At 40.3% G+C, this 25,082-nt stretch overlaps 2 protein-coding genes across 6 annotated transcripts in view; one reads left to right on the plus strand and one right to left on the minus strand.

Moving 5' to 3' along the window:
- Positions 1–80: 80 nt before the first annotated feature.
- Positions 81–19,019, minus strand: FKBP3 (FKBP prolyl isomerase 3). Of its 3 annotated transcripts, none has more exons than XM_077940962.1 (8): positions 17,979–19,019; positions 15,737–17,074; positions 15,289–15,380; positions 14,391–14,498; positions 6,099–6,234; positions 5,500–5,567; positions 2,682–2,779; positions 81–427 (listed from the first exon to the last, which is right to left on the minus strand). In XM_077940962.1, the coding sequence occupies exons 2-8, from the start codon at positions 15,846–15,848 to the stop codon at positions 373–375; spliced, it is 669 nt and encodes a 222-aa protein (XP_077797088.1). In that variant the 5' UTR covers positions 15,849–17,074; positions 17,979–19,019; the 3' UTR covers positions 81–372. The 3 variants fall into 3 exon arrangements, with proteins under 3 accessions (XP_077797088.1, XP_028707363.1, XP_014999113.2); XM_028851530.2 differs by having other exon boundaries at positions 15,737–16,035; positions 17,234–19,019; XM_015143627.3 differs by lacking the exon at positions 15,737–17,074 and having other exon boundaries at positions 15,289–15,390; positions 18,887–19,019.
- A 1,453-nt stretch (positions 19,020–20,472) lies between these two features.
- Positions 20,473–25,082, plus strand: part of FANCM (FA complementation group M) — a 71,490-nt gene continuing 66,880 nt past the window's right edge. For all 3 annotated transcript variants that reach the window (XM_015143628.3, XM_015143630.3, XM_077940953.1), the window contains exons 1-2: positions 20,473–21,082; positions 21,659–21,831. In XM_015143628.3, coding sequence (XP_014999114.3) covers positions 20,575–21,082; positions 21,659–21,831 — 681 coding nt within the window. In that variant the 5' untranslated portion in view covers positions 20,473–20,574. The remainder of the gene's footprint in view (positions 21,083–21,658; positions 21,832–25,082) is intronic.

Here is a 25,082-nt window from a genome sequence, read left to right on the forward strand (position 1 = left end):
TCCCTGGTTTGATGAGGTCCTTAGTTCCAGTTACCTAATCAGAACAATAATATATTAACACCAAACAAATCACAGTCAGATCAAGACAGTGGATAAATTTTTATTGAGCCACTTAGTTTACAACATGAGGTAAAAGGAAAAAGTTCTCCTTGACCAGTATTTTACACAGCTGTAGGAAAGTATTTTAGACTTCAGGGATTCATAAGGGATTACATCTCTCAAAAGCTGGGATCAAGTAAACAAATTTTATTAACTCCTTGAATTTTCCAGTTGACTCTTCCTTTACCATAGTAACAAGTTCTAACGAGTTATGTAAGTTTCTTCAAGGCCAAGTTTTATCATTGTTGCTAATATCCTTAGAGCTGAACTATTTCAGTCAATATCCACTAATTCCACTTCAAAAATGAGTTTTGCATTTGGTGGAATTCTGTTGAAGAAGTCAAGGTACATTTGATAAAAAGTGCCTCTCCCGTACCCCCATAACCTTAGTATAGGATAGGCTGACTAGATAGGCTCACTAGATAAATAGAGCTTGGACTAGGATCCTCCTTACCTGGATGCTTTACAAGTACTCCTAAGTTAGCCACCACTTAATGAAGACTATTAAGAACTCCAAAAAAAAGGTAATGTCATTCTAGCTGGGAAAATACACACACACACACACACACACACACACACACACACACACACCACACCACACACACACACACACACACACACACTCTGTATTAAACTTTTTATGAGGTAGTACGTAATATTTACTGTGCATTTTAAGATGCTAAGTTCAAGGCCAGGTATGGTACCTCACACACACACACACACACACACACACACACACACACACACACACCACACACACACACACACACACACTCTGTATTAAACTTTTTATGAGGTAGTACGTAATATTTACTGTGCATTTTAAGATGCTAAGTTCAAGGCCAGGTATGGTACCTCACACACACACACACACACACACACACACACACACACACCACACACACACACACACACACACACTCTGTATTAAACTTTTTATGAGGTAGTACGTAATATTTACTGTGCATTTTAAGATGCTAAGTTCAAGGCCAGGTATGGTACCTCACACACACACACACACACACACACACACACACACACACCACACACACACACACACACACACTCTGTATTAAACTTTTTATGAGGTAGTACGTAATATTTACTGTGCATTTTAAGATGCTAAGTTCAAGGCCAGGTATGGTACCTCACACCTGTAATCCCAGCACTTTAGGAGGCTGAGGCGGTGGATCACCTGAGGTCAGGAGTTCATGACCAGCCTGGCCAACATAGTGAAACCCTGTCTCTACTAAAAATACAAAAACTAGCCAGGTGTGGTGGTGCACACCTGTAGTTCCAGCTACTAGGGAGGGTGAGGCAGGAGAATTGCTTGAGCCTGGGAGGCAGAGGTTGCAGCAAGCTGAGATCACGATGCTGCACTCCAGCCTGGGTGACAGAGTGAGACTCTGTCTCAAAAAAAAAAAAAAAATGCTAACTTAACAGTTACATAATTTGTATGTGCATCAGATTGGTCTTGAGATGCTTCTTTACATGGGAGAGGGAGCTGCTGCAGCTGACCATTTGATTTTTTTCCCCCCCGCGACACAGAGCCTTACTCTTTTGCCCAGGCTGGAGTGCAGTGGCATGATCACGGCTCACTGCAATGTCTGCTTCCCAGGTTCAAGCGATTCTCCTGCCTCAGCCTCCAGGGTAGCTGGGATTACAGGCCTGCACCACCGCACCTGGCTAATTTGTGTATTTTTAGTAGAGGCGAGGTTTCACCATGTTGGCCAGGCTGGTCTTGAACTCCTGACCTCACGTGATCTGCCTTCCTTGGCTTCCCAAAGTGCTGGGATTACAGGCATTAGCATGGCGCCCAGCTTGGCCATTTGATTTTGAAAAGCTAAGAGAGCTATTATATTCCCAAATATGTTTATCTGCTAAGACTACAGAAAGCTGCCTTCCAAAGGAATTGTTTTTTCAAACTTAATCTTACGGGTCCAAGAGGAATGGAACCAACAAAAGCCATAAACTACCTTCCCTCTTACCTACTGGATTGGTCTGGTCTTAATGGTCTGGAGTCATTCCTTATTCTTTTTTAAATGTTCATAAACTGGACTTTCAGTGAGTATTGTCATTAGTAGTAATAATAAATGCTTATGCTAACACTGTTGATTCTGTGGTCTCCTTCAGTTCACAACTGGTAATCTCCCACATCTATTCCATTTCTAAGCTTTGAATTTAATTGCCTGAAATTACATTGTACCATAAAATTACCATGAGCCATATTTGCATCCTACTTTGCTGCAGTTTGTACTGGGCATGGTAACTTTTCTTAAACTTAAAAACATTAAGAATTGCTGCTTAAGCTTAAACTTCACAGTTAAGGTCTTGAAAGTTAAGAATTTGAATAAGAGAAACAAAAATTATAGCTGAGGTTTGAACTTTATACCAATAGAAAATACTATTGTCTATTGGAGGTGCTGACACATAAGCATCTAAAGATCAGGAAGACTAGTCTGGACAGGGTTCTTGATCCAGAAGTTTTACCTAGACAGCATCTTTCACATCTTCAGGTGATCTACAGGTTTTTTTTTTTTTTTTTTTTTTTTAACTTTAATTATGAAGGGAAAAAAGGATACTTGGCATCAGGCTGTCCTTTCTTTCCATAAGCCCATTCTGGTTCAATCTCCAGTCGAGCCTTTTCTCCTTTACTCATAGTCAAGAGGGCTTCATCCCACTGAAGGCAAGAACAAAATAAAAACTAATGGTATTCTGCAAAAAGCACATGTAATACCAGGACAGTAAAGACAAGATTGTATGTTAAACACAGAATCTATTACTAGATTTCACTATATTCTAAGGTAATGTACTTCAGTTGAGTCCCTAAATCTTTGTCTTCCATTTCTTCAATAGAAAAAAATAAGGGTATTTTAAGCAGGGGTTTTTTAATGTGAAAAGAACCTTTTGGGGCTCATGCCTGTAATCCCAGCACTTTGGGAGGCCAAGGTGGGCAGATCACTTGAGGTCAGGAGTTCGAGACCAGCCTGGCTAACATAGTGAAATCCCATGTCTACTAAAAATAAAATAAGCTGGGTGCGGTGGCGGGTGCCTGTAATCCCAGCTACTCGGGAGGCTGAGGCAGGAGAATCACTTGAACCCAGGAGGCGGGGGTTGCAGTAAGCCAGGATTGCATGACTGCACCCCAGTCTGGGCAAGAGAGGGAGACTCCATCTCAAACAAAAACTTTTTGTAAACTGTAACATGCCATATATTATGAAAATCAGTTTGTTATTAGCACCATCATAAAAACAACCTGCAACGCTTTTACATCACAGGACAAACTTGACTTTATTTTTATTGGAATATAATGGCAAGTACTCACTGTAAAACTGTTTTAAGATTACCAAATTGTAATAGTGGAGTCATGTTGGCACATAAAATACAATTTTTTTCTTTTTTTCTTTTGAGTTGGAGTTTCGCTCTTGTTGCCCAGGCTGGAGTGCAATGGCGTGATCTTGGCTCACCACAGCCTCTGCCTCCTGGGTTTAAGTGATTCTCCTGCCTCAGCCTCCCGAGTAGCTGGGATTACAGGAATGCCCAGTTAATTTGGGAAATACAATTTTTAAAATGTTACAGCACTTTTGCAAAAGTGCAAAAGGTAAAACTAACTTTTCAAAGAAACAATAAAAGGCTTCTGGGTTGGCCTCCATATTTTCCAAATTTGGATCTTAAAACTAGTTGCCACAAACAGTTAAGTTCACATCACCACAGGGATAATGTTCCTAATACTATATGCTCTATTGAAATACAACACTCATATAAAGCTCAAGGGACAAAGTTATGGTGGTCACATTTGGAAAATAAGAATATGGTAGACTAGCCGGACATGGTGGCTCACGCCTGTAATCCCAGCACTTTGGGAGGCTGAAGAGGGTGGATCACTTGAGGTCAGGAATCAAGAGCAGCCTGACCAACATGATGAAATCCCGTCTCTGCTAGGAATACAAAATTAGGTGAGAGGTGCATGCCTGTAATCCCAGTTATTCTGGAGGCTGAGGCAGGAGAATTGCTTGAACTCATCGAGACAGAGATTGCAGTGAGCTAAGATTGCACCATTGTACTCCAGCCTGGGCAACAAGAGCGAAACTCCATCTCAAAAAACAAACAAACAAACAAAAAAAAACAGTATGGCAGACTAGAAGAAATTTACCAGTATGCAAATAAGTTACAGAAATAGAAAAATAGTCCAATTTGATATATACTTGCTATCAACTTGGTATGGGCAGGTAACAATTTGTTTTTGTTTTTGTTTTTGAGATGGAGTCTCGCTCTTTTGCCCAGGCTGGAGTGCAGTGGCGTGATCTTGGCTTACTACAATCTCCACCTCCCGGGTTCAAGCAATTCTCCTGCCTCAGCCTCCCAAGTAGCTGGGACTACAGGCGAGTGCTACCATGCCCAGATAATTTTTTGTATTTTTAGCAGAGACGGGGTTTCACAGTGTTAGCCAGGATGGTCTCGATCTCCTGACCTCATGATCCGCCCACTTCGGCCTCCCAAATTGCTGTAATTACAGGCTTCAGCCACCATGCCTGGCCGGGGCAGGTAACAATTATAAGTTATGCTCAACTAAACCTTTAGTTTCAAGATATTTTATGTTCTGTATATGATTGTCTGAACCATATCTTAGTTCCTATAACTGCATTTAAATAGGCATTCCAGTTATTGGTGTCTGATGTTCTGACAATAACAATTTAAAACAAACAATGGGCACAATGGGCAGGCCCTAGCATGATTCATAGAAGGTGACAGTCCATCCTGCTCTTTTATCTTCTTCTGTACACTGTAATGGTCAGTATGGGTCAAGCCTACCTTCCCCTTTTCTCAAAGTTTCTTTCTGTTCTCTCTCACATGTAAGTGTAGGTTAAAGCATGCTTATGTTTGAATGATTTTCTGGTATTGCAGCCTATGTTGTATGAGGAGAAAAGGCTACAGAAACAAACTCTGCTTCTATGAGTACTTCAGTGGAACAGATATTTTACCTTTGCAAATTATATGTAAATGGTACAAACGTCCTGTAAGACGTTTTACAGGAAGCTTAAAGACAAATTTAGAGGGCCAAATGTTCTGACAAAGACTTACTTTATGAAGAAAAATAATAAAATGGGTACACATGGAAGGGACTAACATTTAAGCCCCTGTTGTATTAGGTACTTCCAAGTTATGCTCATTTAATCTTCTAACAACCTTGAGGTAGGCAGTACTGTCCTCATTTTATAGATAGTGAAACTGAGACCCAGACAACTTGTGCAAGATCAGCTAGCAATGATTATACCGAATTTGTCAGACTCCAAAGTCTGTTTCCTTTGTATTATATCCCCAAACCTAATTATTTAAGGCACCATACCAGAAGCAGCATGTGCCAGAATATCTACTGATTCACTGGCATTCTTTACTTACTCCTCTGATAACTTTGCCTACTCCGACCTTAAAACTTAAAGGCTTGGCATTTTTCTTCTTCTTTGCACCTGTAAAACAGATTTTCCTTATAATTAATGATATACTCTAATTTATTATTAAGAAATTTCCATTGGAAATTATTAAATTCCAATGCAAAAATATAATGGTTTGATTTCAGAATTACAATACTGTATTTTAAAAGAAAGAAAAATTTACAAAGTCAGATCATCCATCAATAAAATTCTGGCTATAAAAATAATTACATTCTTAACAAAGGGTAGAAGGGCAGGACCTATACTTATATCACAAAACAGCATACTATCCTGCCTTTTCTATTCAAATACTAATGCCTTACTTTTGGACATTAACTAGGTTTAGACTGAGATTCCTTATCTTTTGCTTTCCAATGAACAAGAGGTCTTTAGCCAGCCAATAATCAGTGAACTGAAGACCTCTTCCAAGTAGATCTTAGGGGGAAGTATGTCTGGATAAAAGTAGGTGACAGTCAGGAAAAAGGTACTGCTAACTACTCATCTGTCTGCCACCCAAGTATTTTGAATCTCTTTAAGCCAAAATCGTAAGATTACATTTAGACTTACTTGTTTGAATATTAGTATCAAAAACAGTCCCATCTTGTAGTGTTCCTGTATACCAGCAATGAACAACATCTCCCTTTTTGGGAAAGTTGGTTTTATCTCCCTTTTTCAGAACAGATTTAGTATATTTTGGTGGACCCTAAAAACAAAACACAACACACACACACAGAGTTATTAATTTGTGTACTTTAAAAGAATGACAAACAATAGCCAACAATGACCAAAGTCAGTTTAAAGAGTTTGATGGATTTGGTAATGAACAAACAAAACACTCAGTATCTAATTTCAGGGCTGTGATGTGACTATTAGTAACTTACACATCTATAATTTCAAATAACTTCCAGCTTCTTTGGAAGCCTCAATTCTTCTAATAAGATTCTGTTAATTACTCACCAAACCATAACATGATTTCAGTTATTTCCTAAAGTTAAAAAAAATTACCATTTAATTCCTATGAAATCATAAGGCATTAAAATAAGGGATGGTGACTTCCTCCCACAAAGATTTGAACTGTTTTAGCAGCAATAATTGATATTACTAGGTGTTTTTATTATATCCAATTAGAATGAATACAGTGATATTGCCTCTGACCCTGATTTGGAAAATAAATTCACACAATGGATGACATTACCTAAAGAAATAACAGGCATATTTCCTAGAACAAAGTAGGATTATCAGGGTCTTCTAAAAAAAAAGGTTACAGATTAATCTGATCAATAGTAATTCATATATGAGAGGAAAGCAGACAGAGGAACTGTCAAGAATCTTAGGGAGTTAATTAAAAAAAAGAGGTGTACCAAATTTAAAAGTATCCTCCTTACCTGGTATCTATTTGGTTTCTAAATTCAGACCAAATTCAGAGGGATCTGCATTATCCAAATCTGTATTTAGTTTCTAAATTTCATAAAATAAATAACAAAGGTGTGGGTAGATATCAAATATTTCAAATCTATTAGTTCCTGAGTTTGAAAAGCAAGATAAAGTGTTTTCTTTATTCCTGGCCTATTTCTTTTTTTTTTTTTCTTTTTTTCTTTTTTTTGAGATGGAGTCTCACTCTCGCCAGGCTGGAGTGCAACGGTGTGATCTCGGCTCACTGCAACAACCTCTGCCTCCTGGGTTCAAGTGATTCTCCTGCCTCAGCTTCCCGAGTACCTGGGACTACAGGCTCCTGCCACCATGCCCCACTCATTTTTTGTATTTTTAGTAGAGACACGGTTTCACCATGTTGGCCAGGATGTTCTCAAACTCCAGACCTCGTGATCCGCCCGCCTCGGCCTCCCAAAGTGTTGGCATTACAAGTGTGAGCCACAACGCCTGGCCTATTCCTGATCTATTTCTAATTGGTCAAGGTATGCAAATTTTTATTCGCTTTCATTTCCCTAGCTGAAGGTTTTATCCTTTTCCAAAACTTGTAAGTAGAAATATCTGTGCTGGGTGCAGTGGCTCACACCTGTAATCTCAGCACTTTGGGAGGCCAAGGTGGGTGGATCACTCGAGGTCAGGAGTTTGAGATCAGCCTGGCCAACATGGTAAAACCCCATCTGTATTAAAAAATTAGGTGGGTGGGGTGGCGTGTGCCTGTAATCCCAGCTACTCGGGATTACTCAGAGGCAGGAGGATCACTTGAACCCAGGAGGCGGAGGTTGCAGTGAGCCGAGATAGCACCACTGGGCCACAGAGCGAGACTCCATCTTAAAAAAAAAAAAGTCTGATCTCCTTGCAAATAGTCTACCTCTTGGACAAAAGATTCTCTCCCTGACCAAACCCTAGCTAGGATCCTCTGAGCCCTCTTCTCCACAAGGCTTCAACCTTGCACTATAAAGATCTGAACAAACACAAGTTTCAAATAGCTCAATGCCTTATTCCTAGGAGGACCTGATCTCTCCTTAAAGTGCCTGCCCAAGAAAACTTAAGGCTGCCAAAAAAATTTACTGTTTGTTCCAGCCAATGCCTGAAGATGAAGATATGACCCTGTCTCTAAGTCTCTATGGGAGCCTAACTTTGATAAGCACCAGTTGGCAAACTCAGATAGGTTTCTTATGGACCGACCCCCACTTCCTACTTTTTGTAATTTTTCACTTCCCTAACTCTGCTTAAATCCCTCCCTACTCCCTCATTCTTTTTTTTTTTTTTTTTTTTTTTGAGACGGAGTCTTGCTCTGTCTCCTAGGCTGGAGTGCAGTGGCGCCATCTCGGCTCACTGCAAGCTCCACCTCCCGGGTTCACGCCATTCTCCTGCCTCAGCCTCCCAAAGTAGCTGGCACTACAGGCGCCCGGCTAATTTTTATTTGTATTTTTAGTAGAGATGGAGTTTCACTGTGTTAGCCAGGATGGTCTCGATCTCCTGACTTTGTGATCCGCCCGCCTCAGCCTCTCAGTGCTGGGCTTACAAGGTGAGCCACAGGGCCCGGCCCCTTCATTCTTTTAAAAGGCCCAGTTACCTCTCCACAAATCAGACAGGAGTTCAGCTCTTTCCCCTACTGTCAGTAGGCTGAATAAAATCTGTTTTCACCACTTTAATGTCCAATTGTATTTATCACTGACACCTTCAGTCAGTCCTCTACTCAACTGCTAGAGTGATGTTAACAATTACTGCTTATAGTTTTGTGTCCAAAGGCCTAAACCATGCAGGATCTTAATCTATCCCTCCCTAAAGCTCCAGAATTCTATCAGCCTTTGAACTCTTGTCTCTTCCATGACCTTCTCAGTAGAGCAGGTGCACATGGCATATAAATCTTTCAATCGGCCGGGTGCAGTGACTCACACCTGTAAACCCAGCACTTTGGGAGGCCCATGAGGGTTGATCACCTGAGGTCAAGAGTTCAAGACCAGTCTGGCCAACATGGTGAAACCCCAATTTCTACTAAAAATACAAAAATTCACTGGGCATGGTGGCAGGCGCCTGTAATCCCAGCTACTTAGGGGGCTGAAGCAGGAGAATCGCTTGAATCCAGGAGGCAGAGGATGCAGTGAGCCAAAATTGTGCTACTGAATTCTAGCCTGGGCAACAGGAGTAAAACTCTGTCAAAGAAAAAAAAAAAAGGAAATATTTCTATATATATATTTTTTCCTTTTTTAAGAGACAAAGTTTCAGTGTTGTGAGGCTGGAGTGATCATTCCACTGCAAAATACTGAGATATTTTACATTGGTGCAATCACGGCTCACTTAAAGGCTCAAGCAATCCACCTGCCTCAGCCTCCCAAAATGCTGGATTACAGGCGAGAGCCACTGTGCCTGCTTAATAATATTTCAAAAGTATAAAAACATTACTGTCTGTAAGGGAGCAATGAAAGGGAGAATGGCATGAAATAAGGCTAGCAAAATATGTAGGACATGCTAGAATCTGGGTTTTTATCTTTAGGACATTAGCCAATTATGAGTTTTAAATAGAGAAGTTACAGAACCAGATATTTATTTATTTATTTATTTATTTATTTATTTATTTATTTATTTATTTCTGAGACCGAGTCTCACTCTGTTGCCCAGGCTGGAATGCAGTGGCATGATCTCGGCTCACTGTAACCTCTGTCTCCCAAGTTCAAGCAATTTTCCTGCCTCAGCCTCCCGAGCAGCTGGGACTACAGCCTTGAGCCTTGGCTAATTTTTGTATTTTTAGTACAGATGGGGTTTCACCATGCTGGCCAGGCTGGTCTCGAACTCCTGACCTCAGGTGATCTGCCTGCCTCAGCCTTCCAAAGTGTTGGGATTACAGGCGTGAGCCACAGTGCCCAGCCAGATTTGTGTTTTAATCACTGTGACTGAAATATAAAGAACGACTTGGGAAGCAAAAGTAGAAGTGGAGAGACTTGTTAGGAAAAAAACTATTACAGTAGTTTAGGTTTAGACCAGGGTGCTAACAGTGAGGATGACAAAACGTGAATGGCTTTGGGATATATTTTGGAGGCAGAATCACCAGAAGTTGGTAATGACTACATATGAAGTTGTTATCAAAGATGAAGTTATCAAATTTTTCGTTTGAGTACTTTTATACTACTAATTGCTAAGTGTGAGTTTCTTCGCAACTTATATTTTCTCTCCTGTACAATGCTCATTCATACCTTGAAAATTTTCCTCCACGCTATTTAATATATAATAGACAATAAATACATTGACAGTGACTGATTTAAAGTTCCTTAAGAGCTATTAGACAACAGTCTTTATATTAAAATAAAGGTAGAAATAAATAATACAGATACAATGTGCTTTGGAATGTATGCTGTTATGCATGTATACAGCAAAGTCTCACATGGTAAAAATCCAGAGGAAGCAATGAGCCCAGGAGCTGGGTCTTAAAGGGAGCACAGAACTGACAAATAGGGAAGTAAAAGAACACTGTAAGGAAGAAATAAAATATGGAGGTAGGAAAGGGCATGATTTAGTAGACAATGAGCAGATATTTGTGGTCAAAGAAAAAAAAAATTTTTTTCTGAGACAAGGTCTTACTCTGCTGCCTAGGCTTAATGCAGTGGTACAATCTTGTCTCACTGCAATCTCTGGCTCCCAAGCTCAAAGGATCCTCCCTGCTCAGCCTCCTGAGTAGTTGGGACTACAGGCACACCCCACCATGCCTGGCTACTTTTTTTGGTAGAGACAGATTTCGCCATGTTGCCCAGGCTGGTCTTGAGCTCCTGGGCTCAAGTGATCCACCTTCCTCAGCCTCCCAAAGTGCTGGGATAATAGACGTGAGCCGCTGCACCTGGCCAAGAATATGTCCATACAGGCTGGGCGCGGTGGCTCACACCTGTAATCCCAGCACTTTGGAAGGCCGAGGTGGGTGGATCACGAGGTCAGGAGTTCGAGAATAGCCTGACCAACATGGTGAAACCCCGTCTCTAAGACAAATACAAAAATTAACCAGGCGTGGTGGCGTGCGCCTGTAATCCCAGCTACTCAGGAGGCTAAGGCAGGAGAATTGCTTGAACCTGGGAGGTGGAGGTTGCAGTGAGCCGAGATCACACCACTGCATTCCAGCCTAGGCAACAGACAGACTGTCTCAAAAAAAAAAAAAAAGAATACGTCTATAGAAACATGGAATATGGAGCTTAGCAGCGGCCACATTTTGGAAGGCTTTGAATGCCAAGAATAAGAAATTTGGATATATATTGAAGACCAGTGGTGACCAATAACAATGGGAGTCACAAATGTAATTTTAAGTTGCTAGTAGCTGCACTTAAAAATGTAAAAAGAAAGATGAAGTATGTCTATGCCAGGCAGTGGTATGCCTGTAGTCCCAGTTATTCTGAGTATTCTGAGGCAGGAGGATTGCTGGAGCCCAAGAGTTCGAGTCCAGCCTGGGCAACACAGCATGACCCTGTCTTTTTTTTTTTTTTGAGACTGAGTCTCGCTCTGTTGCCCAGGCTGGGGTGCCATGGCATGATCTCAGCTCACTGCAATCTCCGCCTCCTGGGTTCAAGTTATTCTCCTGCCTCAGTCTCCCAAGTAGCTGGAATTACAGGTGCACGCCATCATGCCCAGCTAATTTTTGTATTTTTAGTAGAGATGGGGTTTCACCATGTTGGTCTCAAACTCCTGACCTCAAGTGATCTGCCCCCCTCAGCCTCCCAAAGTGCTGGGATTACAGGCACGAGCCACTGTACCTGACTGACCCTGTCTTTTTTTTTTTTTTTGAGACAGAATTTCACTCTTGTTGCCCAGGCTGGAGTACAATGGCGCGATCTCGGCTCACCACAACCTCCGCCTCCCGGGTTCAGGCAATTCTCCCACCTCAGCTTCCCGAGTAGCTGGGATTACAGGTGCATGCCACCACACCTGGCTAATTTTTTGTATTTTTAGTAGAGACAGGGTTTAACCATGTTGTCCAGGCTGGTCTCGAACTCCCAACCTCAGGTGATCTGCCTGCCTCGACCTCCCAAAGTGCTGGGATTACAGGCGCGAGCCACCATGCCCGGCCTCCCAACCGACCCTGTCTTAGAAAAATAAAATACAAATTTTTAAAATGAAAAACTGTCTTATTTAAACTAAAACATCCCAAATACCATCATTTCAATAAGTAATCAATATAAAAAATACTGAGATATTTTACAATCTTTTTTTAAAAAAAGAAACGTCTAAATCACACCTTTGAAACTGAGTACATATTTTACTCTTAAAGCACATTTCAGTTCAAAGTAGCTAAAGCACTCTGTAGCCACATATGGTTAGTAACTATCATACTGAACCGGACAATTCTAGACAGCACTCAATTACTGAATATATTCTTCAGCAGGGTGTGGTTTGGAAAAGTATTGTTTTAGAAATATTATTAGAATACCCATTTTGTTGCTGACTGGATAAAGAGAAGGGAGGCAAGAAATGAACAATGTTTTTAACATTCCAGGTATGAGGCCTTGCTTTGAATGCTTGAAAATGGAAAAGGAATGAACATTTAAAATAAAAGGAAGATGTTTGAGAGCATTAGTCTTGAAGGAGACATGAGAAAGAAAAAGGAACGAAAAATTCAGAGAAATTTTAAGCTCAGAAGAAGGGAATGGCAATGGCTAGACATTCACGTTTTGGCAATATAGAACACAGGAGCATGTAATGAGAAGGGAGGCCAGGCACAGTGGCTCACACCTGTAATCTCAACACTTTGGAAGGCCCAGGTGGGCGGATAACCTGAGGTCAGGAGTTCAAGACCAGCCCAGCCAACATGGAGAAACCCCATCTCTATTAAAAATACAAAACTCAGTTGGGTATGGTGGTGCCTGCCTGGAGTCCCAGCTACTGGGGAGGCTGAGGCAGGAGAATCACTTGAACCCAGGAGGTGGAGGTTGCTGTGAACCAAGATGGCACCTCTGCACTCCAGCCTGTGCGACAGAGTGAGACTTTGTCTTAAAGACAAAAAACAAAAACAGAGAAAGGAGTAAGAAGAGACTGAGAATTTGTGAGAAAATGTCAAATACATTACGTGAGCAATGAGCAATGTGATGGAGAATTGGGCAAAGGATAGTATAAATGTTGAGTAGCAATGAAACTAGAAAACATGCTTGGCTAATATTAAGCATGAATTTATACCAGGCTCAAAAGGTTTTATGATTATGTGTGTATAATGCCTGCTCTCCAGTCCCAAAGCATAAAGACAGAGAGTAAACAATGAGGGTTAGCAAGGAAATGGACAAGAGGCTTTTGAATCTAGGATGCTAGGAAAACAGTCACAGTATGTAATTGGGCTCAGGCTGGCCAGTTAAATGAAGAGATTTTAAATAAAATGATATAGTTTAGGACCCTCATAAGCTCTCTCTAGATTGTCTCTAGCTCTTATGAACTTACCTTTTAATTTATTTATAACTTCTTAACTCCTTAATGAAATACTATATGTCTCCTAAAACTATCCTTATTCAAATTTCCTGGACGGTAAACTATGTTGCCAGTTGCTTCTGAAATCCTTAAATAATAATTGCTCCATTTACCTTAGTAGCTACTCAATAGATATAATATTTATCAAATGTTAATTGTGATAAACTTTAAAATTGCTTTATGTGCACATATACCTATAAACATTAATTTCTGCTTTTTAGCCAATAGGAGAAGATCATGCAAAATTAACTAGCTTTAATCAAATAAACATCTATAATTGTATAACTGAATTTATACTTTCCACAAATACCCAAAAGCCACACTGTCATCAATAGCCTCACCTCTTTACAAGAACTAAATATAGATTATTATCACTGATACTAAGACTGCTGGCAATGAGTGAGCTTATATAGTAAGGTATTATCAGAAATTACAAGATTATAACCAATTCAGCTCTGCTAAGTCAGTTCTTAGTAGCTGATCTTAGCTCTACTAAGGCTGTCAATTTGCAGGAATGAATTAATCTGGTTCTTCAAACCTTTGTACCAAAATATAAAACCTGAGTTGGGAAAACTGAGACAGATGAACCCACATCCTGCAGCCAAGCCTGGATTACTTCTATTGCCAGGGACACCATGTACATTAGAAAAAGCTAAAAATAATCAAAGAAAATGTATGTCATTTAGTCCAAGTTGGCCATAGAATCAAGGCCTTAAAATAGCTTTGAAAGCTCAGAAGGTCTGGACAGATGTGGAGGCAATATTAAATACAATATCAGAAGTGTTTCAAAGGATAGGCTAATAACTGTAAAGTACTAGTTCTTAGGATTATTTCTGTCTCAGTACACCTAAGGGAAACGGCACACTACACTAAATGTTTGGCTCACTGAAACTGGTCATACTCAACCACCTTTCACTATGAGAAACTAGTGCAAATAATAAAGAAACAATACAATTTCTAGAATCCACATGATAAAATAAAAAAATACTATATACAGACCTCATCCAGGGTCTCTTCAGACTTGGTTTCTTTGGGTTTATCTTCATTAAGCTTCACATTTTTTACTTGCTCAGACACTTTACTTATACTTTCAGTACCCTTAAAACGCTGTAAGGAAAATGTTTTAACATCATACTCAGGACAGGCTAAAACCAAGGAGCAACATCAAGATTTTCAGCCTCTCAATTAAATGAACATCTGCATAATAAATACAGGTTGTATAACACAATTGTGAATAAATGGTCTAAGGAAACAAAGAGCAAAGAAATAATTTTGTTCATAATTTATTTTTAAACAATAAATTATTACCCTCAAACCAGCTTACAATATAAATTCTGAAATAAGAACCATGACCTTACAAAGGCCAACGCATACCCAGAGATATAAACACTATTCAATAACTCCTAAAGATTTTTTTCCTGTGGAAGATATTCATTTCATAGTAAACAAATATGGGAGAATGTCTTAAAATTTATTTTTGTAAAGGCTCAGCCTAAATCTAAACCAGACTTTAAATTCATTAGTGAAATGGAAACTTATTTTCTGTATAACATTTAATATATATAATAAAATGACAAAATACATTTAATATACACCATATGCTAAAGTAATATGGTAATACTACTGATCTAATGAATTTATAACTTCAGTGGCCTTAAGAATTTGTTGTCTCAATTTAAGCCACAAAATCTAGACCCTTTGAAAATACTGAAACATTCTGCCATACTGCAGATTAGCCTTGCTAGATTTGACAGCCTGACCACTTACGATAATAGTTCAGAAAAATTACAGGTAGAAAAGCTCTAACACATTCAGCAAATAAATGCATTTTAAACATCTTTTTTGGAAATAAAATTTCAAAAGTGATGTTCTGTGAACAGAATCTAACAATACTCACCTTAGTTTCAAAAAGATGGTTATAGGCTGTAACCAAGTGGTCCTTGTTAGCTGTCTTGGCCACATTTTTAATGTTTCCTAATAATTTATGTTCTGCAAGAAACTATAAGGAAAAAAGCTGGGTAATCACGATAACTTCTCCGGAGTAAGAAGTGTCTAACATTAGAAAACGACCCTTTTATGTTAGCAGTTGTGTTGTCAATACTACTAGTATTGAAGAAGAAATAAACCCTATAGTTTATACTCTACTTCATTATAAAAAAATGTAAGATAGATTTTTTTAAAATTGGGTATTTATAAGAATTCGTCACAAGACTGGAACTGCAGTGTTATGTACTGAACACAGTGGTTCATCCTAACCTTTTTCCTGTCAACACTCACGAAAAATAACATTTATACAGCAAGTATACTGTGGTGACTTGAGTCAGTTGCTCACTGCAGGAGGATACTTGGATGCAGTCCTTGAGAGTCTCCAGCCAGGTTGGGCATAGCTATCCTGAGGCATCTGTAACCCATCCCTAGCAGACTAGGAAGAGTCACTGTTACACACGCATGTAACATAGGTATGTTGAGATTGCTATGCTTAACGTTATATATATAATTGCTAAGTGTATTGGCTGTGGAGTCATATTATCGAGGTTAAAATCCTAGCTGACTGGGCTGGGCACGGTGGCTCATGCCTGTAATCCCAGCATTTTGGGAGGCTGAAGCAGGCAGATCACCTGAGGTCTGGAGTTTTGAGACCAGCCTGGCCAACGGGACAAAACCCCATCTCTACTAAAAATACAAAAATTAGCCGGTCATGGTGGCACATGCCCGTAGTCCCAGCTCAGGAGGCTGAAGCAGGAGAATTGCTTGAACCTGGGAGGTGAAGGCTGCACTGAGCCGAGATTGCACCATGGCACTCCAGCTTAGGTGACAGAGCAAGACTCTGTCTCAAAAAAAAAAAAAGAAAAAAAAAAATCCTAGCTGTCTGACACTAGACAAGGGACTAAGCTTGTCTGAAGACTCAGCCTCCATATCTGTAGTGGAAGATTAATAACAGCGTCTACGTCAAAGAGTTGATATAAGGATAAAGTGCAAACATCCATTTAATGCATTTAGCATACAGCCTGTCACACAGTAAGAACTTAATAAATATTGGAATTATGATTAATACTGTATTTAATAACTCAAGGTAACAGCGGAATTCCTTTTCTCTCAAATATAAGACTGCTAAGATGGCAGAGGGACACTAAAACACTACTGCTGAAATAGCAAGTCACAATATATCTTTATCTCAAAATCACGTAATTGTGAGGATTTCCATAACTTCTTTGTTTCCTTATTTTATTCTGCTTCTTTTTCTGCCTTGTGGTCCTTGCCTAATTCCTAATTTTGTTACCTTCTCAAAGTTGTCCTTTGGCATCTTCTAAGCTTTTGAGAAAACAGTTAACATTATTAGCAGTCAACAGCTAACACTATCACTATTGTTTTTTTTTTTTTCTTTTGGTTTTTCTTTCAAAGATATGTTCTAAATAACAGCTGATGGGGAAAGGAGACAAAGTTGATTAAACGGAAGTAATCAGTTACCTTTAGCACGCTGGTGTTTTCTTGTTAAAAGATTCCAGAAAATACCCAAAGCATAAAAGCATAAACATCTCTTTGATATCTTATGATTAATAAAATAATTATTGTCAAGTATAGGTCTAAGTGTTAATGATCACTGGAGATTATTATTATTATTTTTTGAGACAGAGTGTAGCTCTGTCGCCCAGGCTGGAGTGCAGTGGTCCAATCTCGGCTCACTGCAACCTCCACCTCTTGGGGTGAAACGATTCTCCTGCCTCAGCCTCCCGAATAGCTGGGATTAGAGATGCCCGCCACCAGGCCCAGCTAATTTTTTTTGTATTTTTAGTGGAAATTAGGTTTCACCACGTTGGCCAGGCTGGTCTTGAATGCCTGGCCTCATATGATTTGCCCGCTTTGGCCTCCGAAAGTGCTAGGATTACAGGAACCAGCCACCATGCCCGGCCGAGACTATGCATTTAAAAGATTAATATCATTTTGATAATCCAAGTCTGTTAAAATTGTTCCATGTGGCCCAGTTTGACATACGATTTCACATGGCATGATTTGTTTCATAAGAATATGATGGATGAAGTACATGACTGAGGTATTATTAAATGTTAATATGTCTATTCTGAAATACGAATTGGCTTAAGAGAAAATAGTTCCATTAAAATGGGGTAAGATTCCCGACGCCTGTTCTTTCTTTTTCACCCTTGTACCTCCAAACATTGAGAATAGTTCTTGTTACAGATGTTGTATTAACATCTGCTAAACTAATCTAAGATGCAGATGCCAGGATAATGATTCAGGAAGAAGGAACTGAAGTTGGAGAGTTCTTGTATCTCCCCGTCATGACGGCCGCCCAAAATGAAAATAAAATATAAGCTTCTCAAAATAACCCAGAAACAGTGGCTCAGGCCTGTAATCTCAGCACTTTGGGAGGCCGGGGCGGGCGGATCACGAGGTCAGGAGATCGAGACCTTCCTGACTAACACGGTGAAACCCCGTCTCTATTAAAAATACAAAAAATTAACCTGGAGTGGTGACACGCGCCTGTAGTGCCAGCTCCTCGGGAGGCAGAGGCAGGAGAATGGTTTGAATCCGGGAGGCGGAGGTTGCAGTGAGCCGAGATCGGGACACTGCACTCCAGCCGAGGCGACAGAGACTCCGTCTCAAACAAACAAAAAACCCAGAAACAAATTTTCTAAATGAAAAGTTTAGAATTTTTAAAACTGTATAGAAAACACAAGCAGGCTGCCGCTTGTAAGAGAATGCTGCGTGCACAACTATTCCAGCAATTTAAGAGATGCCCGAATGATCTTAATTTCCAAAGGAAAAACAAGCGTGACAAAAATAACTTGACTATAGACGGATGGTTAAGATGGAGACTATGCTGACAAATGGAGAGCGTACAGTATAAAGAATTCCAAATAAATTTCTTAGTCTGTTTATAACAATGACAGACCACCGCACAAGAGAAATGTGAATGTAGCTCCCTTAAAGTATAAAGGCGAAAAGGTCATTTAAAGGGTCGATATGTTAAAACAAAACTTTAGCCACAACCTACGGATTTTTAAAAAAATCACACGCATTAATGTTCTGTATCTAGTAAATTGTTAAAAGCAAGTTGGATACACCGTTCCCACAGAAATCTTCACGTCCCTTCCCATTTCCCTAGTAGCCGGCGCCCCACTCCCAGGAGTCTCATCCACACCACTATTCCTCGGCCTCCCCGCCCTTGCCCCCAGTATCTTTGGGTTCCTATTTTTCTGGCCTCCACCCCCACTCAAGGATCCCAATGAGGTTCTAACTCTACAATTGCAGCCTGTGGGCTCCAAGAGACAAAGCTGCTCCCCTGCCCCAGCAGGGCACGCCCGAGGGGCGGGAGCGAGGCCCAAAGCACACCCTGGGCCGCTCCGGCCTTCCCGGCCACCGGCCGCGGGAAGACGAGGGCGGGGGCACAGAGGAATACGGAATGTATGGGCATCTCCAGGGGGGTGAGGCGTCCCTCAGCCGCACCAGCCCGGCCGCCCCTACGCCTCCGGTACCGAATCTGAACCGTGTTCCTGCAGAAACTTGATAATGTCCTTCTTGGGCAGCTGCTCACTGCGCAGCTGCTCCACGGTCCACGCCCGCTGTGGAACAGCCGCCGCCATCTTCCCCCGCTGCCTCCGCTTTACTGAGCCAGCCCGCCGCAGTTCGGCATCGCCCCGCCCCCTAGGGCGGGGCATGACCACTCACGGAGGTCGAGGGGCGGGCCACTGCGCTAGCAGTCGGGATTGGGGCTTGTTTTTGAGTGACGTCAAGGATGTGCTATGAGGGTTTCTTTGTTCAGTCCAGGTTAAAAAACCTCCCGCGGTCGTCTCTGCAGTAGGCTGACTTGAAGACCGCTAGCGATCTTCGATTCTGAGTTAGACCCACTGTGAAGAGACCTCTGAGGGTAGCGACATTTATCAACCATTACCCACATGTATTACCTACGGCAGCTATGCCTTTAAAGTTCAGTCTATAACCTGTTAAAAGAAAACAGCATTCAGGCTCCTTACTTCGTTTTATCTAGTTCTAGCCTAAAAATTCACACCTAAACTGCTTCAGTCCTTGTCGATCCGAAAATCCATATCCTATCATCTCCCTTTTAAAGATCACACAACTGAAACTTAAATACAAGCTGCCCATCCCCTTCCCCCCATACAAATACGAGAAAGTTTGTCCAACACGAAGTTCAGAAACTTGAATAAACAATTTATAAAGAAACTGCACTAAGGATGCCACTTGCTGATGAGAATGAGATTATTAATGCTCGTAACTCTGTGATGTATATTTTTTCTCAGTACACGAGGAAACAAATTTACAGAGGTTACTCAAAGTCAGGTTTAGAGAGAAGTCAGGAATTGTTTGATATAGAAATCTTTGTTAGAGTGGAATAATTGCACACCGACATTTATTATAATTCTATCTATAATAAAGATTTAATAGTTGAACATTAGGACTCCTTACTTAAAAAAATCTAGGCAGACTCTGGGCATGTTGCCTATGAGTTAGCTCTGCTATGCAAGGAGCATTAAAACATAAAAAATTCTGACGAATAGCTGGACCAGACCACGTTCACGTACCTTTAAACAATGAAAATATTAAAATAATGGGTTGCCACTCCTTGCACGGTGAAAAAGAGACTTGGCATTTTGTTTTCTCGGCCCAGATAGAGATATAAGACAAATTATTCCATCTACACACTTTTGCTTTTCACCTTATATTCTGATTTAAAAGTACAAGGAATGAGGCACATTAGACGCTCAATAACATTAAGTTCACAAATTGATGGGTATTCCATTGTCCCAGGGTATATATTTTATAATAAATCTCTATTATGACATTTTAAGTGATTTAATCACGTTAGCAATGACCCCCAGCCATCTAATCTTTGGAAACGGAAGTTAAATTTTGAGTTTTTTAAAACAAAACAAAACACCGGAAGCGCACAGGGGACCATATTTAGAGTAACGCCTTAATGGTGCGCATGAGTCTCCGGGAGGCCTGCACAGGTTTCCGGGAAGCCAGCCAATGATATTCCCAACGCAAACTCAGTGGCAGCATTTTCTACTGGATAAATTGGCTTTAGTCCCGCCTTCTCGTTGCAGAGTTTTGCGCGAAGGAAACCGATGGGGATCGGAACCGTAGCGGTTGAGCTGCCGCTGCTACGGATATCTGACCGAAGCCTTCGGTGGTTGTTGGCCTAATGAGCGGACGGCAAAGAACGCTTTTTCAGACGTGGGGCTCAAGTATCTCCCGATCATCTGGGGCTCCGGGTTGTAGCTCCGGAACTGAGCGACCTCAGAGCCCTGGCAGCTCCAAGGCGCCTTTGTCAGCAACAGCGGAGGCTCAGCTGGAGTCGGACGATGATGTGTTGCTTGTCGCGGCGTACGAGGCTGAGCGGCAGTTGTGTATAGAGAATGGCGGGTTCTGCACCTCCGCGGGCGCCCTGTGGATTTACCCTACCAATTGCCCAGTGCGAGACTACCAGCTGCACATCTCCCGAGCTGCTCTGTTCTGCAACACGCTGGTGTGTCTACCTACCGGACTGGGAAAGACCTTTATTGCCGCCGTGGTCATGTACAATTTCTACCGCTGGTTCCCTTCAGGAAAGGTGGTCTTCATGGCCCCAACGAAACCCTTGGTGACACAGCAGATCGAGGCTTGCTACCAGGTGATGGGTATCCCTCAATCTCACATGGCCGAAATGACAGGTATCTTAGACTGGACTAATTTTGAAGTAAGAGCTGGGTCTCCAGGGGAAAACATGCGTTTTGGTGGAAATAGAGTTAAAGGAATTCCTGACCCATGTGGAATAGTTCCCAAGCTAGAATATGTGCATCTTATGCCCTCTCTCTTAAAACATTATCTACTTGTAGCAAGCCCAACACTGATGAGTAGGGTTGCTTTATTCAATCTTCAGAGAATATCTGTAGCTTCTCATGGTATTTTGAAGCTATTATATGTGTATACCCCATGGGTAACTGAACATGGTGTTTCCTGGCATTCTTCCTGAAAAAGATTTCTCAGTTGAAGAAATTGCCTCTCTTCAAATATTATGCCATTTTGTAGGAATTTTCTAAAGATAATTTGGTTGTAGTCCTAGATAAGTGCCAGCTTTGATATTTGGACCACACCAGAACTTTAAAATGTAGCATTCCGATGAATTGTCAAATTGTTTTTCTCTTAATATTACCAAAGCATGTTTGCCTTCTGAAAAGGCCAGACTATTTATATTTTATAGATAACAGTCTGAAGTTTAGAATGTAGAATGTCACTTTTATTTTCAGGGTCTACACAAGCTTTCACCAGGAAGGAAATATGGTGCAGTAAGAGAGTCCTTTTTCTTACACCTCAGGTCATGGTAAATGACCTTTCCAGAGGAGCTTGTCCCGCTGCTGAAATAAAGTGTTTAGTTATTGATGAAGCTCATAAAGCTCTCGGAAACTATGCCTATTGCCAGGTAATAATTTTGTTAAACGGTATTTTGTAGTGTAACTGTACTGTTAAAGAGTATTTTGGCGAATAGTTACTAGTGCGATGGAAGTTATTGACAATATTATAAAAAGCCTTTACGTCTATTATCTCAGAACAGATGGTGATAAAGAATATCTGTACTTTCTGTCATCCATTCAAATTAGTGTCTCCACTGCCTTTTGCTGTTATTGTTGTTTTCTTTTTCTTTTTTAAGACTAACCAGATAATTAGTGTCAGATGTAGATCATAAGAGCCTAGTCATGGTTGGGACAGTGATCTAAAATAGGGTATGAATGGAGTTTTGAAATTAATGAAGATTGGTAGTGGATATACGATGTCTTTTCTTGGCGGCTAGGTAAAATAATGACATGATGTATGCCACATACCTAACACAGTGCCTTCCAGTTGAGTACTCCAGGAATATAAAATAAGATGAAGTAGTGGGATGTGGTTGTAAACATCATTCATATCTTTGCACTCAATGAAACTGACTCTCTGTTTCCCTCTTCTATTAAGGGGGACCTTGCCTCTTCTACTTAAGGGCCAGGTCATTAATATTTTATGCTTAACAGTTTGAAAGCCTTTGTAGGCCATAGTGGATAAAGGTGGTGGGGACTCATTAAAAAATATTTAGCTGGGATAACACTTAAGATTTGAAAGAGATTAGAGAGAAGAAGGCTAAAGACAGGGTATCTAATGAGGGGTAGAAGGGATGTAGGATGACTTCCAGATTTCTGACTTGGAAAACTGAAGACTGTGAGTTCTGAATGGAGAGCAGGTTTAGGGGAACGTGGAAAGATGGTTTAGATGTGTTGAGTTTGAGGTGTCTATGAGGAATTCAGCTGTAAATATTCATTAGGTGATATTGATAGAAGTATGGATCTTGCTGGAGAGTTCTGAGGTAGAGATACAGATTTGGAAATTATAAACATATAGATGGTAGTTAAAACTATAGTAGCTGGTGATGATAGGAGGATATTATAGAGCAAGAATAAAAGAGGGAAAAGGTAGGGAAAGTTAATTTCATTTAGGGCAAAGACATGAATTTCACTGCCAGTTTTTGAATTTGTATAGTCATTTCTTTGGGGACTGTAAATGTTATTTTATTATATCTCTGTATTGGGGATAATTGTCATCTTTTTAAATAGTTGATCTTCCTAATTATATTCAGGAAATGAATATAATATATTTTTCCAGTTATTTGTATCATTCCAAATTAAATTAATACACAGCATGTTAAAAATTTCCACCTGAGAGGGGCATTTAAAAACTTTTAGCTTGAGGCCAGGAGTTTGAGATCAGCCTGGGCAACATAGTGAGACCTTATGTCTACAAAAATGAAATGAAATAATAAAGCACTTAAAAAATTTTTTTTGATTCCAACTGTATGGAATACGTTTTGAAGATTTAGCTGGTAATTATTTTATTTTCAAAACATTTCTAGGCATTAGATGATTTTTTTTTAACAGCAAGACTTTATGAATACAATAAAACATGCATTGACTTCATTAATAATCAGACAGCCCTGACAGCTTACACTACATTGAATATTCCAGATATATATTCCAATAGGCACACCTGCTCCATGAAGCACACACCACCATTTCCTCTTCTACAAGATGCTTGAGAATTCCTCCTGAAAAGAAGTAATGTATTTGGCTTACTTTTCATGTATAAGAGTTCTGGAAGGCATATTGATACATGTGCCATATAACAATAAAATGATTTCACTCAAAACTGCCTCACAATCTGAAAGAACACTTTGAATTTTGGCTATCATACAAAACAGATTTTTAAAAGCATCAATCCAGTAAGCTGTCTTTTTGTCTTCCTTACTGCACTCATGACTTTTCAAAAATCTTTCTATGATATGTAAGGACCATCACTTCTAGCATTAAGCTAAACTGAAAATGGTCACTAGGGATATTTTGTCTTGCATCAGTTTTTAACTATAATTTTACTTGTTTCTGAAGAATAATAAGTATAATGTTATGTCTTCATATGCAATCTGTACCATATTTTTAAAAACTCGATAAATAATATCAGTATTAATCAAGATTCAGTGTTAGTCTCATTGAATTTGTTTTTGTCTTGGGTTGAAATTGGAGTGATTTTTGAATAATCTGGTTTTATTGTTTAATCCTGTGTTTAATTTGGGAACTATAGTATACTGAGAGCTATTCCTGCAAATCAGTCTACTTTGAAAGTGCATTTTCCTCTATACTGGGGCTTCACGTGAAGTGGTATTTGGGAATCTGGCAAATTATCAGTATTAATCATACTAGAAATGGTTGTTGAGTTCAAACCAGGAAGTGCAGATGGTGATTTGGTACTACCGAGGAAATGTTTTAGGATTTAAAAAGATACTTAGATTTTAAAAATTACCTCAAATGACTATATTTTTTAATGAATACACTTAATTTATATATTGTGAGCTGGGCGCAGTGGCTTGAACCTGTAATCCCAGCGCTTTGGAAGGCCAATGCCAGGGATCACTTGAAGTCAGGAGTTCAAGACCAGCCTGGGCAACATAGGGTGACCCTGCCTCTACAAAAAGTGAAAAAATTAGCCAGGCCTGCTGGCACATACCTTTAGCCCCAGCTGCTTGGGAGGCCAAGGCAGTAGGATCACTTGAGCCCCCCCAGAGTTTGAGGCTGCAGTGAGCTATGATGGATATCATCACTATGCTCCAGCCTGGGCGACAGAGTAAGACCCTGTCTCTAAATTTTTTTTTTTTTTCAATTGTGAGTTTTCCATAAAATCTAACTTAAAAAAATCTTTCACAAAATTTCAAATATAATTTCATATTGCTATTTAAAATTTTGCTCAGTTTTATCTATTAAGGTTTATCTTAATCTGTCAAGTGTGCATATGGATATAGCTGTAAGGCTGAACTGTGGCACAGACAATGGAAACTGAACTTTCTTCCTCTTCTATTTGACCTTAAAGCAGCCCTTTGAGTTTTTTTTTTTTCTTTTGTAGAGACCGGGTTTCACCATGTTGCCCAGGCTGGTCTTGAACTCTTGAGTCAAAGTGATCCACCGCACTTGGCCTCCCAAAAGTGTTGGGATTACAAGCATGAGCCACCGTGCCCAGCCCCTTTGAGTATTTTGATTTGCCTCTGTATTTGGCTTTTTTTTTTTTTTTTTTTTTGAGACGGAGTCTCGCTGTGTCTCCCAGGCTGGAGTGCAGTGGCGTGATCTCGGCTCACTGCAAGCTCCGCCTCCCGGGTTCACG

Source organism: Macaca mulatta, chromosome 7 (assembly GCF_049350105.2).
Source record: "Macaca mulatta isolate MMU2019108-1 chromosome 7, T2T-MMU8v2.0, whole genome shotgun sequence".
Lineage (NCBI taxonomy): Eukaryota > Metazoa > Chordata > Mammalia > Primates > Cercopithecidae > Macaca > Macaca mulatta.